Source organism: Gnatocerus cornutus, chromosome 6 (genome assembly GCF_029298725.1).
Source record: "Gnatocerus cornutus isolate USDA-ARS CGAHR chromosome 6, icGnaCorn1.1, whole genome shotgun sequence".
NCBI lineage: Eukaryota > Metazoa > Arthropoda > Insecta > Coleoptera > Tenebrionidae > Gnatocerus > Gnatocerus cornutus.
The window spans coordinates 18,867,701-18,882,663 of record NC_142238.1 but is presented as its reverse complement, the minus strand read 5'-3'; the positions used below and the strand labels follow the sequence as shown (position 1 = coordinate 18,882,663).

General features: G+C 38.0%; 1 protein-coding gene across 4 annotated transcripts in view; it reads left to right on the top strand.

The window, feature by feature from the left end:
* LOC148173649 (homeotic protein antennapedia-like) overlaps nt 1–14,905 on the top strand; it is a 109,432-nt gene extending 94,527 nt beyond the window's left edge. For 3 of the 4 annotated variants that reach the window (XM_088039404.1, XM_088039403.1, XM_088039401.1), the window contains exons 2-4: nt 5,618–6,512; nt 7,763–7,780; nt 14,558–14,905. In XM_088039404.1, the coding sequence (XP_087895530.1) occupies nt 5,774–6,512; nt 7,763–7,780; nt 14,558–14,808 (1,008 nt within the window). In that variant the 5' untranslated portion in view covers nt 5,618–5,773 and the 3' untranslated portion in view covers nt 14,809–14,905. The remainder of the gene's footprint in view (nt 1–5,617; nt 6,513–7,762; nt 7,781–14,557) is intronic. The other variant, XM_088039405.1, reaches the window with a different exon arrangement.
* The last annotated feature ends 58 nt before the right edge of the window (nt 14,906–14,963 follow it).

The window sequence follows — 14,963 nt, the reverse complement described above, 5'->3', positions numbered from 1 at the left end:
GCTACAGTAATGAAATTTGCGGACATTACCATTCTTAAGTTGCTAACTAAGTCTGCCAAGTTTCAAAAGTATTGTGCTGAGGAGACAAATTTTCGAAATTTTTGTTTTCAAGCTTTACAAAAACGTTATTTTCCAATAAACTCTGATATTCTTTTAGTTTTAATTTCAACGTAATGAAATTTGAGATTACTTTTTTTGAGTTGGTACTTAAGTTTGCCAAATTTCAAAATTATTCTGACAAATTTTTGAAATTTTAGTTTTCAGTCCTTATAAAAAACTTCAGTATTTTTTATTAAGATCTGCGATTCTTGTGCTTTTATTGCCACAGTAATGAAATTTGCGGAGATTACTATTTTTGAGTTGCTAATTAAGTCTGGCAAATTACAAAATTATTGTGCCGAAATGACAAATTTTAGAAATTTTCGTTTTCAGACCTTATAAAAAACTTCAGTATTTTTCATTCAGATCTGCGATTCTTGTGGTTTTATTGCCAAAGTAATGAAAGTCGGGGAAATTGCTACTTTTGGGCTGCTAATTAAGTCTACCAAGTTTCAGAATTATTGTACCAAAGAGACAAAATTTGGAAATTTTTGTTTTCAGGTCATAAAAAATTTGATTATTTTTCATTAAAATCTGCGATTCTTTTGATTTTAGTGCATCAGTAATGAAATTTGGGGAGATTATTGTTTTTAAGTTGCTAATTAAGCCTGTCAAGTTTCAAAATTATTGTGCTGCAGTGACAAATTTTAGGAATTTTTTTTTCAGACCTTCTTTTGGTTTTAGTACCGCAGTAATGAAATTTGCGGAAATTACTATTTTTGAGCTACTAATTAAGTTTACCAAATTTCAAAATTATTGTGCCGAAGAGACATAATTTGGAAATTTTGGTTTTCAAACCGCATAAAAAATTACAGTATTTTTTATTAAGATTTGCGATTCATTGAAATTAAGGGAGATTACTACTTTTGAGTGGCTAATTAAGTTACAAATCGATTGTGCCGAAGTGACAAATTCTAGAAATTCTCGTTTTCCGGAATTTTCATTTAATTTTATACTAAATATTTCTTAAATGTGTTTCCGAAATTGCAATAGAAATCCCAAGCTAATTCCTGACGACCGATAGACAAAACCGCTTCTTGGACGCGGCCGCAGCTTGCCCGGAACCGCATCTAAATATACTCGGAACCAAAAGTTCAAAATCGCTGGCAAAAAGTCAGGATCCGCCGCATTCCCGACATTTACTCTCCATGGCCATTTCTTCCGAACCCTCCTCATCTCTCACAGCGGGATTAGCAACCCCAACCCTCGACACATTGAAAAACTCCTTGTACTTGTCCGTAATGGTCAGTTATCCTTCACTACCCCTCGCAGTAAATAAAATTTTTTTAAAAGTAGATATGTATGTGTCAGTGAGTGTTGATCAACACGGGAAGCGCACCGGTCCCATCCGGCTGATTATCACCCAGAGCACACATGAGTGGAGTGTTGCGGAATCAGCAGCAGGGCGTATAGCCAACTCCAACTCGATAAAGCGGGGCCATAACTCACATGCGACACCCTCACACCTTCACATACCTTCGCTACAAGTTTCATTCATGCGCCAAACGTTGGTACTTCCAAACGAATTCACAACTCGTCCTCATTACCGCGTTATTTATGCGGTTCCCATGTGGACAATGGACGCGAATATGCTGCGGAAGTGACGGAGAGGACGCCATGGGACCTCCCATGGCGTATAAAGCAAACTTCAAAGAGAGAATCCAACTTGCTGCGCCAACAAGGTCAAAGTGATAAATAATAAATATATTGTTCTTTTCCCATTTCTCCGAATTGCCATAGTTTCAACTAGTTTCAACCGCTCTCTGGACCCGACAAGTGTTCATCGATCCGGCCATATTTTGTTCTAGTGCACAATAATAAATTCCAGCTTTCCGCTGAATCATTTTATGATTTACACCAAATACCGCCAGTTTATAAAAATTGACGCAAAATCCCACCCCTTGAGATAAATTTCCATTGACATATTTATAGTTTCCGCTAAAATGTGAAATGATTTTATGGTTCCAGTCAACTAGGAAATGCGCTTTTTGAATTATCTACAAAATCGCATGCAAGCTGATTAACATCGATTCATTCCAAACTCTAAAAACGACACTTTTTCTTCTCGGGGATATTTTCGACTGATTTTCATCCCGCTTGCGACCACATTCAATTTATCAATTTCAGTTTTCGCTGCCGCGACATTTCGGTGTTATATGGCGCTTTTATGTTTGCTGTAGTTTTGTACGGACATTAGCGGAAATGTTATATATGAAGAGCAACTATTGTTTGCTGGTTCATTTTATGTCCCGCATTACAAGATGATTTTTATTTTTTTGCCTTGACCCCAAAATAGTTTCACAATAGTCGTCAAATTCTTCAAAATTTGCAAAGCAAAATTCTTTACGGCTTTTGATTACTTTTCATGGTTTTCTGAGCCGAGATTACATATCAGGCCAGTTTTTACGATTGCCTAGATAAGACTGTTTTCCATTGGAAAATTTGGCCCACTTTCAATAAATTTTTGGCCGCGAAATTAGCATAATTCTAGTTCTGATCCTCCATTATTATAATTACCGCCTACGAGGCGGCTTCTTCGTCTCTACCAGAACTAGTCTCAACAGTTTGCTTTCGAAATAAAAAAACTGAAATCATTATTCATAAAACAGACTGACTGTTTCCTTTATGAATAACAAATTTTCGGAGGGAAGTCAAGAGGAATGAAAGATATCTCTAATTTGCCGACGCTTTGGGTTAATTTATACCTGCCTACCTATGTTGAGGGCTTATTTAAGGTCCACGATACAATCGTTTTTAAATCGTAGCAATTAATTAATTATAGTGATTAACAATGAATTTAGCTTGACTTTGTCGTTTCACCACCAGCACCGCAAAAAAGAATCTCAGTCGAGTTGGTAATGTATTCAGTGGCCATCATTTTCCCCCTTAATAGCAGCCATGTTGATGGATCGCAGCCATGATTGTTTTGAATTTTTCCCGTTCCCCTTCGGGGTGACTCCACCCTTCACTCAATCACTCAAGCACCCTCCGCCCCTCGAAGATCACCATGTAAAATGCCTTTTACTGCCATCTATACGTTATTTGTGAGATTTCTTGACCCCAGCCTGTTGAGTCTAAATAGTTTATCACCTTGCAACTAGAGGGTACAGCGAGCGTCTTAATTGTAGCAAGTTTTTAACAGGTTATGCAAAGGAGGCAAAATTAGATTTGTATTTTTATTTTCAACATTTTTCTTTCCACTATTGTTTGCGTGGCAGTGGGCCAAGACACGAATTATAGGTAGACTAAATTTAAAGAAATTTATGGTCGAGCGGTTTTTTGATCTAAATTCAATTATCTTCGATTGAACCGATGATGTCTGCATTAAGTCTCGAACAGTATACATTTGAATAATCTGACATGAAGCGGACACCCTATTGCACCTATCTGACTAGTTGATAGTGTCCTGTGATTTAGTGCTATGCATATCAAGGGACTATTGAAAAGGCAATTGAAATGGAGCAGCGTAATCGCACATGATGAAAACAATTCATCAATGCGGCTGGAATCGATAGAATTCGTGTTGTAACTCCATGAAAATGCAAACGGTCGACAGAGGACAAAGCAAGCCCTCACCGATACTCGCAGCAGGAATTTTAATCGAGCTAAAACAATCTGCGCCCGAACGGAACCAGATAAATCCCATTTCACTGCATTTCTCCCTGTACTTCCGGCCACTCCGGCGATTAAACGGAACTGCAAAGGGCCCCGGTATCGAGAAAACGACAAGGATCGTTTTTCAAAAAACAACACTGAACCGCCACGCCGGATTAAAATTTCCTGCTTAATTCACGTTAACTGTATTACCGGCATCAATCGTGCGACAAAAAACTTCAGCTGTTACCCGACAGAGGCGTACAGATCGGCGATCGGCGCCAATTTCAATCCGGTTAAAAATCATGTCGGGAGGGGTTGTTATTAATTGTCCCGAAGCGTAGGTTGCAGCACCCTCACCGCCAAAACCGAGACATTCACACCTCATGCATTAACGTCTCACCCCCACATAACCATTCCATCCAAAAACACCCTGGAGTGTCAAGTTCTTTGATTAAATTAAAAGTTCGGTCCGCGAGGACTGCCGACATCATTTACATGCAAATCTCATTTAAACATTTAGCCAATTACATTTTTGGGGTAGTTTGAGGGTTGATCACTCACCGTTGCGTTGCACTGCGAAACTGAGGTGTTGGGCAACTTTCTAATTTTTTCAAAGCGAGAAAAAGTCTCGTGCTTTTGTCGGGATGGTAATAGGTTTGGAATAAAACAACGAGATCGTGGTTGAAATCTCATTTGCACATCCACTTACCAAGCATTTTCTCTCTCAGAACCAACTCATAAATCTGTGACATTAAAAAACAAAGGCAGGGAGTACATCAAAACATGTCTGTGGTAAAAAATGTAGCTTTCGCAAAAAGCAAAGCTTGATGGCGGCGTCACGTTGGCTGGCTGCGGTTAACGAATTGCATGTGTGCGGAACCTTTCAACTTGACAAATCGTATGTCGGAGACGAGACCTTCATTCTGTGGGTGGAGGCAATTAGTTTTCCTATTAAACCCTCTACCTTTCTATAAACATGGATGGCGGAATTCCAATGCTAAGAATAACGGACGCTCCATGCATCATATTGATAACACCTGATGAAGCTTTGCGCAATTAGGATAATCGAGAGAGGAGATTGCTATTAATCAGTGCAGGAAATAGGCATTTTTTGAACACGGGCACAAACCAGCTAATCTAATTAATAACTCTGTCGCAGCAGAATTTGAATACGGAGATCTAATTACCTGTTCTTGGCGCGGTATGCAGAAAATTTTTCGAGGCGGTCATTAACTGACGTGTTTTTAACGACAATTCTTTTTTGGGTTGTTATTCAAGAGTTTTCTCATCCGTTACGACTACTTCTTAGAATGGAGGAGAATATCCAGATCTCGTTTAGATTTCAGCCGGTTTATAGAGCGACTACGGCGTGGCCTTTGACACGACCGCATTTAAACAACTTGACTTTACCGAAACATCTACACCTAGTTAACTTGGGGGTACAACTACTTCAAACACGTGTTAGTGACATGTCACGTTTCTTTCTGGTTTCATGACCGTGATGAATTCTTTATCGCCTTTTCCAAGGACCACGATGTCTAAAATAACGGTAGCTCTTGGGCCAAAGGTTAGGAAACGCAACAGTTGAGGAATGTCGACTTTCCCAACAATTGGAAGTAGTTTATGCGCCCTATTTTTTATGCAAAACTTTCAAGATAAGATAAGTTTTAAAACCACCTCGGTTTTATCGGTCCACCGCGTTATCGGCCGTTCATTTTGGAAATATTTCGAATATTCTATGGAGTAGCTAACTAGCTGCAAGTGTCGCATTCCGCGGACACGTGTTTACATGAAGCGTGGAACCCAAATGATGATCCGTCTCAGTTTACATGTGTCAGTCATTTCTAGTCTTTGCTCAAAATGTTTAGTCATTTGCCATTTGCACCTCGATCACAAATGTTATCAAAGACTTTTGTTGCAGGGCCGCATGACGTTCGTTTTCGTCGCCCAATGAAGAAGACCGCCAGCAACACCACGTCGTGAAAAAAAGTGTTTTGTGTAAAGTGGCGATGATACAATGTCTTTAGTGCTTTAGTGAGGTTAAACTGTGTCTAACTGTGTATCTGTGATCAGAATTATGAGTTCTTATTTCGCTAATTCGTACATGCCGGACATGCGAAACGGGGGTGTAGTATCAGCGGAGCACCCACATCAACACCAACACTACGGCGCCGCCGTCCAGGTCCCTCAAGGCGGAGGCGCAGTGCAATCGGACCCGAACTCCTGCGGCGCCGACCCTTCCGTCGTAGGGCTCCGCCAAAGCATTCCCCCGCACCACTATGGAGGTCCTCCTTCCGGCGGACAGCCGCCCCAGGGGATGCCCTACCCACGTTTCCCGCCCTACGACCGGATGGACATCCGTGCCGCCGGTTATTACGGCGCCCAGCAGCAGCACATGGACGGGAATCAGGAGTATCGACCTGACAGTCCTGGCAGCATGCACATGGGGAGCAGTGCTCCTCCGAACGGACACCAGACGCCGGTCGTCTACGCTAGTTGTAAGCTACAAGCGGCGGCGGTTACTCAGAATGGGGTCCTGGGGCCCACGGGGAGTCCGCCGTTGAATACCTCGCAGACGATGAATAACCATCATATGGGGCATCACATGCAGGAACAACATCCTCAACATCACCAACAACATCATCAGCAGCAGCATATGATGTATGGGGGGCAGCAGGGGGCTAATATGCATCAGCAGGGGCCGCCGCATCAGCAGCCCCCCATACAACAGCAGCAACCGCAGGGGCAGCAGCCGTCGGGGAACACGGCGGCGGCGCTGCCCAGTCCTCTTTATCCGTGGATGAGGAGTCAGTTCGGTAAGTTCGCCAAACCAAAAAGGATAATGACTATTACATGATTTTCTCTCAATTAAACCAATTGTAGATCTTGACTGGACGAAATGCTTCATAGAATTTCGCGTGTTTTTCGTAAAAAACAGTTTAGTTTCACCGCTCCAATTTCTAAAACGTCAATCATCTTTAGAATTCTTTGCCACCTCCGTGCTTCTTTGTCCCCTCGAAACAAGGGAAAATTCCTCAGCTCCCGATTCCCCAAAGTGAAACTTGACAATGAGGTCCACCTAAAATTGCACAATGCTGACATTTATTGTACCTAAGTTAGTGATTTATGGCGGGCATTCACGTTTGATGCGACTTTGCATAAAGAGACCTTCCGGACATCTCAATCCTCACAGCAGGAGCCCCAGACTGTCCCTCAAGCGAGCGATAAATTTCAACCGAAACATTTAAAAAGTCATTAATTTTGATTGTCGTATCAACACTTGAGGTGATTGATGGTAACGTGGTGTACATGAAGTTAGTTGTGCGGTGCGGCAGGTGCTTGGTGGTTCTTGGTTCGTGGTTTTGCATGTCATTTGGCAGTCGGAGTGCAAGAAGTAAAAGAATGAGAGAATGCGTGGCCCATGTTCGAAATGCATCATCCAAAGTCTGTGGTTTGTCTGTCGGTTTGTGAAGCAGCGATTAAACTAATAGAGATGGAATTTACATCTGTTGGCAACCATAAGCACGGTAATAACAATATAACCGCTTCGGTATATAGGCTACTTGTTGAGTGCAATTTATGAAGCAAGGATGTGTTCGGGCCACGTTCGTGCAGATCCGAGCCGCGTCGACACTATTAAATAAGCATTCTGGTGATAAATTGTGACGGGATGAGATTTGATAGTGCTGTAAATTATTTAACCCTTTTCATAGGGTAATTATTATTAGGTTACACCGCCATAATGTTCTGAATTGTTTATTTTATTATCTCTTAATTTGTTTCACTCGTGTTCTCGAAATTTATGACGCCATCTAACAAGTCGTAAAATACGTGTTTACGAACTGTAAACATTCACTCGTTATGACCAACTGCTTCTTTATGATCGGACTATTTTTCATATGGTATTGCCACAAAAATGCCATTTGTTCGCGGTTTGCCGCCGCCGGCAATCATTTCCACTCCACTCACGCATCCTTCAATGTTTCGATGGATCTTTACATTTTTGCATATTTCTCTATTTTATTGTGTCACTTGGAGAAATAATAGTCTTCATTCTTTTTTGCAGATTCCTCGCAAGGAAGAGGTTAGTGAAGCTTCTTTTTTGTGTAGTGTAGACGGAATGCGGCTCCTAGTTTTCAAGCCGGAGAATTTAATGCGAGGCCTATCTAAACTTTTCACCTGAAATAATAACTTCATATTTCATGCAGCTGTTGGGAACTGAAGCGTTTGATTTCGAATTAATTCTCCTTTTAACGTGCTTCCGTTCGGTTATGAAGCGCGGAAAATATACAGAAAATTTCACTGTGAAAATATGCAAAAATGTACGATAGAATCCTCCGGGAATCTAGTTTAGGTTAGGAATTCTAATTTATTTTTATATTCTCTCAAGATTTTAAAATCCGTCGATTTCTTCAGTTTTACATTCCTTCACGTCTTTCGTCTTCTGTTCTTTACTTTCGTCGGATTCTTGAGTCTTTCTTGTTATTCAGATTCCGGTCATTCGACATTTTCCAAATTTCCCAGATCTTTGAGATCCTGCAGATCCTTTTTCAGATGCTTGAAATTATTTTCAATTTTACATTATCTCCGTATGCTTTTAACTGTTTTTTCTATTTCTACAGATTCTTCTCAATTCTTTGTTTCTTTGTTTCTCATTATCTTTCAGATCTTTTCAGATTAATATTAATTTATCGATTATATGAAACTTAAATGTGCACTGGATTTACCTACAAAATATATAAAATAACTGTCCGTAAAATGAAAAGAAGAATTGATTTGCTCAGATCCCGGAGCGCCGCAATTTCCATTCAATAACACATCAATTAGTGTCTTGTTTGGTCCGAGTTCTAACGTCCAGTGTAAGTTGAACAAATCGCTCTTTTAATTAATGACCTCCCGCATCCTCTTTGTTCCGTACATCCGAAACGCAGACGTATTTTTTCCACAAAGTCTGTAGTATTTCATTTTGCATTTCATTTATAACTCGCTAACAGAGATATCACACTCCCACAATGAGAAGCGACAAAGAATAATGCGTTTTTATTGTGCGTCGACATACAATTGCATAATCTACGGTATAATAGAACCGCTCTCCGTATTTTCCATTTTGGAATTCATTTATTCCTGTTCAGTCGGTGGTCCATGGGGATGGAATTCGAGTGTGAATTAGACTGTGAGCGAGGGTATTAGCTTTCGCTCTTTGATCACGCGGTCTAACAACGGCTCGGTTTTTTGACGGCCAGTCATGGGTAGTTGATATGGGTCTGACGTAACGTCGGAACGCTCAGAATGGGTGCAAGTCCCAAGACTGCTTATCTGATAAGTCACAGTCTGGTGGTTGGGGGTCGCAGACGGCGACATCGCTCATGTAAACCGACAGATCCTTTAATTATGGCACGACGATGGCGGACGCACAGTCTAAACCCAACGTTAAAAATTTGGACGTTGTTTCGCGTTAAAATTCTCTCTAGGTGTGCAGATTGCAAGCCGACGTTTACAAATCGGTTTCATCTCAAACGGCCTTCCCACTCGAGCACAAGTATTCAGTAAGAATAAAAAGCCCCGTTAATTAAAGAAGCATCGAACTAATCAGAGTTCACGTCTGTGTTGAAATAAATCAAACTCAGAACAGTCGGGTTAAAATAATTACATGTCTTGTTCAGGGTAGCGTAGCGTTCATCACGACGAAGCTGCATCCGAATCTAATATCGTTAATTAGATAACTGAAAAACCTCTGGGATTCGGGAGAATTTTAAAAGAAATCCGCTCCTTCCTTTATTAATGTCTTCCACTTTATCATAAGCAACCCACACACGGGGTTTGATCGCGGAAAAATCGCTCGTCTTTTGACGAAATGCTTAATTTGACACTAATTACCACCGCAAAAAGCGAGCCGAAAAGAGGAATGTTGAAGTCGTTTTTACCACCACACTGGAACTTAAATTGCTAATTATAATTATTGACGGTGGAACGTGGTCTCAAGACTGTCAATAATTGGTTTGCAATCATTTCGCGTAATAACCGATCAATTAGGTGAAAAAGCGAAGCGGAGCCGGCGGTTTTGAAGCTCTTGCTCTTTTTGGAAGGCCTCAAGTCGACGAGTTTTCAGAAATCTATTTCCACGTTTTAATTTTTCATTTGTATGCGTTTTGTTTGATTGCAGTGTAGCTATGAATATTCATATTTTTGTTTATGTTCCGACAAACGCAAGTTTCCACATTAATAAAACGACTGTTTGCAGTAGTTCGGATTTCGATTTTTTCATTAGGGAAATTTATGTGGGAATTTGCTCGTTTTTTGAGAAAATTTCAAGATGGCCCCGTGGCACCACCTCCGTGCCCTCCATTAATTTCGGCCCATCCGCGTCGATTCGTCATAATCAATCGGTTTTGACAAGAATCTTATTATGGCGGAGCGAATCGTAATTATTGTGTAGAGAGTATTTTGAAATTTCGCAAGACCGCCGAGTTCTGAAACATGGAAATGATTTATGCATCATTTATAAACTCATTATCTCAGATGCAGGCTCTACCGCCTAGAGCCAGGTTTGATTGGCGTCACAAGGCCGGCTCAGCCTCCCTTCAAACCGATGTATATAATTATTTTCATACAATTTTTGTTGCTTTCCAAGACTCGTCTCCAGGTAATAATTTCTATAATGAAACCTCCACAGGATACGCCGAAATTTGACAACCGTTTCATGCGTTCCAAACTCAGAAATGACAGTGGCAAAAACTGTACATGCCTATTACCGACTTCCTGTCTCCTTTCGGCGACTTTTCTTATCGCGGAGGATAAATCACCAATGGGTATCATTTTTGCGATGGTATGCACCCTCAGCGATGAATAATTAATTGCAGCTGCGATCGCTGGCGAACTCAAATAGACGATGTAATTCCCATCACTGCTGGAATTTAGCTATCGCAAAATCGAGATATTCAAACGGGGAGGTATGAATCAACTTATGAGGCATAAATCAAAATTAGAAGACGATAAAAATATGAAGCAGCTGCAAATCAACTCGCAGCTAGGTCTGGGCTGATTGGGTTTGTGCATCGCGGAAAACGCGCGGCATCGCTGGTGGAAATAAACAGTTTTTGTCGACAGCAAATTGGGCTAAATATAAAACTGCGGAGGCCTTCTATCCACATAAAAAGGAAAACAAGACTTCTTCTATTTTATATTCTGCTCGTGAAATATTTTCCAGTTCTTCCAGATCATCTGGATCAAGTACGAGAGAAAAACTTTTAAAAATTTTCTTATAAATGCTTTAATTTCGTTATTTGCCGCGGGACAGCAATAGGATTTGGGGAGTTTTTTATTTAGAATCTGTTTACTAAACGAACCAAATTGCAAAATGATTTAACAATTAGCTATGGCAAATATTCTATTTTGGTAATTTCTAGAGCTGCAGAAACAACATAAACGGAGGTTTTTATGTTGGACGTTAATTGTACCAAATTTCAAAATTATAGACTAAATATTTAGCATTTTAAAAAAGTGTATTTTAAGCACGAGCGAAAAATCTCGAAATGTTTTATATAAATTCCTTAATTTCGTTATTTGTCGCCATTCAGGAATAAGATTCGGGGAGGTTGCTACTTTGGACCAGTTTTTTAAATGTACCAAATTGCAAAACAATAGAACAGTCATGTCACATTTAAAAAAAAATTTGTCTTGATTAAGCGAAAAAATTTAAAATTTCTTAAAAATGTTCTACTTTGGTTGTTTCTAGAGCTGCAGGAACAAAATTTGGTGAGATTTCTATGTTGAATCTGTTTGTTAATTGAACCAATTTGCAAAATTATAGAACGGATATTTCTCATTCTAGGAATTTTTATGTTAAGCTTATGCGAAAAACTTTAAAAATATTTGTACAAATACTCTAATTTCGTTATTTGGCGCAAGTGAGGAATATTATTTGGGGAGTTTGCTACTTTGAATCTGTTTATTAAAGGTACAAAATTGCAAAATGATGGAACAATATAAAACATTTGAATTTTTTTATAATGCTCTAATTTGGTTATTTACAGAGCTATTGGGGTAAAATTTTGAGAAGTTTGTTTGTTGAACCCGTTCGTTAATTGTACCAAATTGCAAAGAACAAATATTCTTTACATTAGAAATTTGTATGTGAAGCTCAGGCGAAAAACTTCAAAGATATTTCTATAAATGCTCTAATTTAGTTATTTGGCGCGAGACAGGAATAGGATTGGGGGAGTTTGCTATTTTGGACTCGTTTATTAAAGGAACTAAAACGCAAAATAATAAAACAATTTTGTAGAATTTAAAAAAAATATATTGCAAGAACGAGCTAAGAAGTTTGAAAATTTTCTTATAAATGCGCTAATTTAGTTATTTAATACAGCTGCAGGGACAAAATTTGGAGAGATTTCCATATTGAACCCCGTTCACTAATTGTACTAAATTGCAATTTATAAAATAAATATTTCACGTTTTGGAAAATTTGATTTTAAGCACGAGCAAATTATTTCACAATGTTCCATATAAATGCGTTAATTTGGTTATTTGCCACGATATAGGAATAAGATTCAGTGAGGTTGCTAGTTTAGACCCGATTGTTAAATGTACGAAATTGCAAAGTAATAGAACAGTTATATCGCATTTAAGAAATTTTTATTACAAGAATGAGTTAAAAAGTTTGATTTTTTTAGAAGTGCTCTAATTTGGTTATTTACAAAACTATATGGAGCAAATTTGAAGAGGTTTCTAAGCTGAACTTATTGACTAAAATGTACTAAATTGCAAAATTATGGAATAAATATTTTACGTTTTAGAAAATTTTATTTCTAACACGAACGAAAAACTTCAAAATGTTTCATAAATGCACTAATTTCGTTATTTGCCGTAATTGAGAAATAAAACTCAGGGAGGTTGTTACTTTGGGTTCGTTTATTAAAAGTACCAAATTGCAAAAGTTTTATAAAAGAATTCGCATTGGTTTTTAAAAACCAGTTAAAAAGTCCGAAAAAAAACGCTCACAGCTCTAGAAGCTCACGCAAACATTTGTTTTTTATTACGGTTTGTTTTTGTACGTCGCGACGGCTAAGAAGTATAATTTTTAGCGATTTTTGAGTTTTTGTGGAAATATTTGCGAATTAAATATTTTTTCAACATAACTGTGATACAAATATCTGAGTTTTTATTTTAAATCTAATGCGAATTGTGTATAAAATTTGCGAAAAAAACGCTGTTTTATCAAGTTAGTTTTCAAAAAAGACAGCGCAGTGGCAAACTACGTTTACACCAAAATTTCACATGTCACTTCATTCACTCTTATAAAGGTTAATTTTGATTAACACGGGCACGTTGCACTTTATGGACACCAAAAATCGTTAATTAACATTGACAAAGCGACAATTTCACCAATTAAGACTTTTGTTACAATCTAAAGCGAGCCAAAGGATAGATGTCATTTGTGACACAAGATGTTGACAGATGGGTGTAAACGTAGTTCCCAATTTTGACGTAATGAAATTGGAAACTAACTTGATAAAACAGCATTTTTTTCTCAAATTTTGAAGACAATTTGCGTTGAATCTAAAATGACAACTGAGATATTTTTAACACATTTATATTGAAAAAAAAATAAATTAGAGGTTTTGAGGCGTTGCGACGCCAAAACTGTCAGTGATAAAAAACAAATTTTTGCGTCAGCTTCTAGAGCTTTATTAACTGTGAGCGTATGCAAATTTTCAAAATTTTATTTTTAGAATTAAAAACGATTTTAAGGGTGGACACAAGTGTCTCCGGTCCCTGTATATTAAATAATCTCTTATTGGAATATTAATATTTTATAACCTGAATTTAACCAATTAGGTGTTTTTTTTGAGGAAACTTGTTAATTTGAACATTAAAAATCATAAATAAATTAATAGAACTGAAAGTAGAGATAAAATTTGAAAAATTCTGGTGCATTGGAGAATTAAAAAAATTTCTTTCTACAGTATGTCCCCGGATTGAGTTCACAAGAGGAAAAAAAAGTTATTTTTTATTTTACAAAGAAATGACAAAGGAATAATATTTTTTGCTTAATTTAAAATAAATAAATCTTTAATTAAAACTTTAATATTATCAAGCTGTGTTCTTAAAATTGAAAAAAACAAAAAATAACAAAGAACTTTTTTATTTTTAATTTTGCAAAAAATGTCAAAGAAATGAATTTTGTTTCTTAACTCGAACCAATTTCCATTGATTGACTCATTACCTATTTTAGCACCTAGTTCAATTCTAACTCGTAATTCTTTAAGACTGTTTCTAATTTTCTCAATTATTGTTAAGGATGCAACTGCATTTTTTATCCAATTTTTTAATACTTACGCATTATTGGGTAAATTTTCCTTTAATCTTTAACGCACCGTTTGATATTGTGAATCCACAGCCTGCTATTATTTAATACGATTTCAAAATTTAATAAATAAAAATAATAAAAAAACTAATTTTAAGAGTACAAACTAATCATTTTTTATCTGTTTTAAAATAAGCAAAAAATGTTATTTCTTTGTCATTTTTTTGTGAAATAGAAAATAAACTTTTTTTCCCTCTTGTGAACTCAATCCGGGGACATACTGTAGATGCTGGTACTGCAAATTTGAAATTACTGAAATAGATTTAGTTTATATTCTAGTTTAAATACATCTAGTAATTCTAGGCTAAATGAGAACTAAAAATTTGGAGATTAAAAAATGCCAACATGAACTGGAGGTCCTTGAAGTTTGATCCAAACTTCCAGTTTTTGAGGACTTTTAGTTTTAGTATTTATTTATAAATTGATACCTTGATTGAGTGTATGCAACCAGTAATTGGGTTTTTCCATTGTCTAATGTAATTTTTGTTTTAGAGAGGAAAAGGGGCCGCCAGACGTACACCCGCTACCAAACGTTAGAGCTGGAAAAGGAGTTCCATTTCAACCGTTATCTGACTCGACGGCGACGCATCGAAATAGCTCACGCACTTTGTCTGACCGAAAGGCAGATCAAGATCTGGTTTCAAAACCGCCGCATGAAATGGAAAAAAGAGAACAAGACCAAAGGGGAAGCCGGGTCAGAGGGCGGCGGCGACGACATCAGCCCCCAGGGTTCACCCCAGTGAAGCACCCCCTCACGATAACCATGTACCTAATTACACATTGTAGTCATTGCATTTTCTTTTTGCCGGATCTCCCGACGAAAAGGTGCGCTCTTTCGGCAGGAACTCTCCAAATTCCCAACACAACCATAATGACCTCTCACACCTTTGTGTATAAT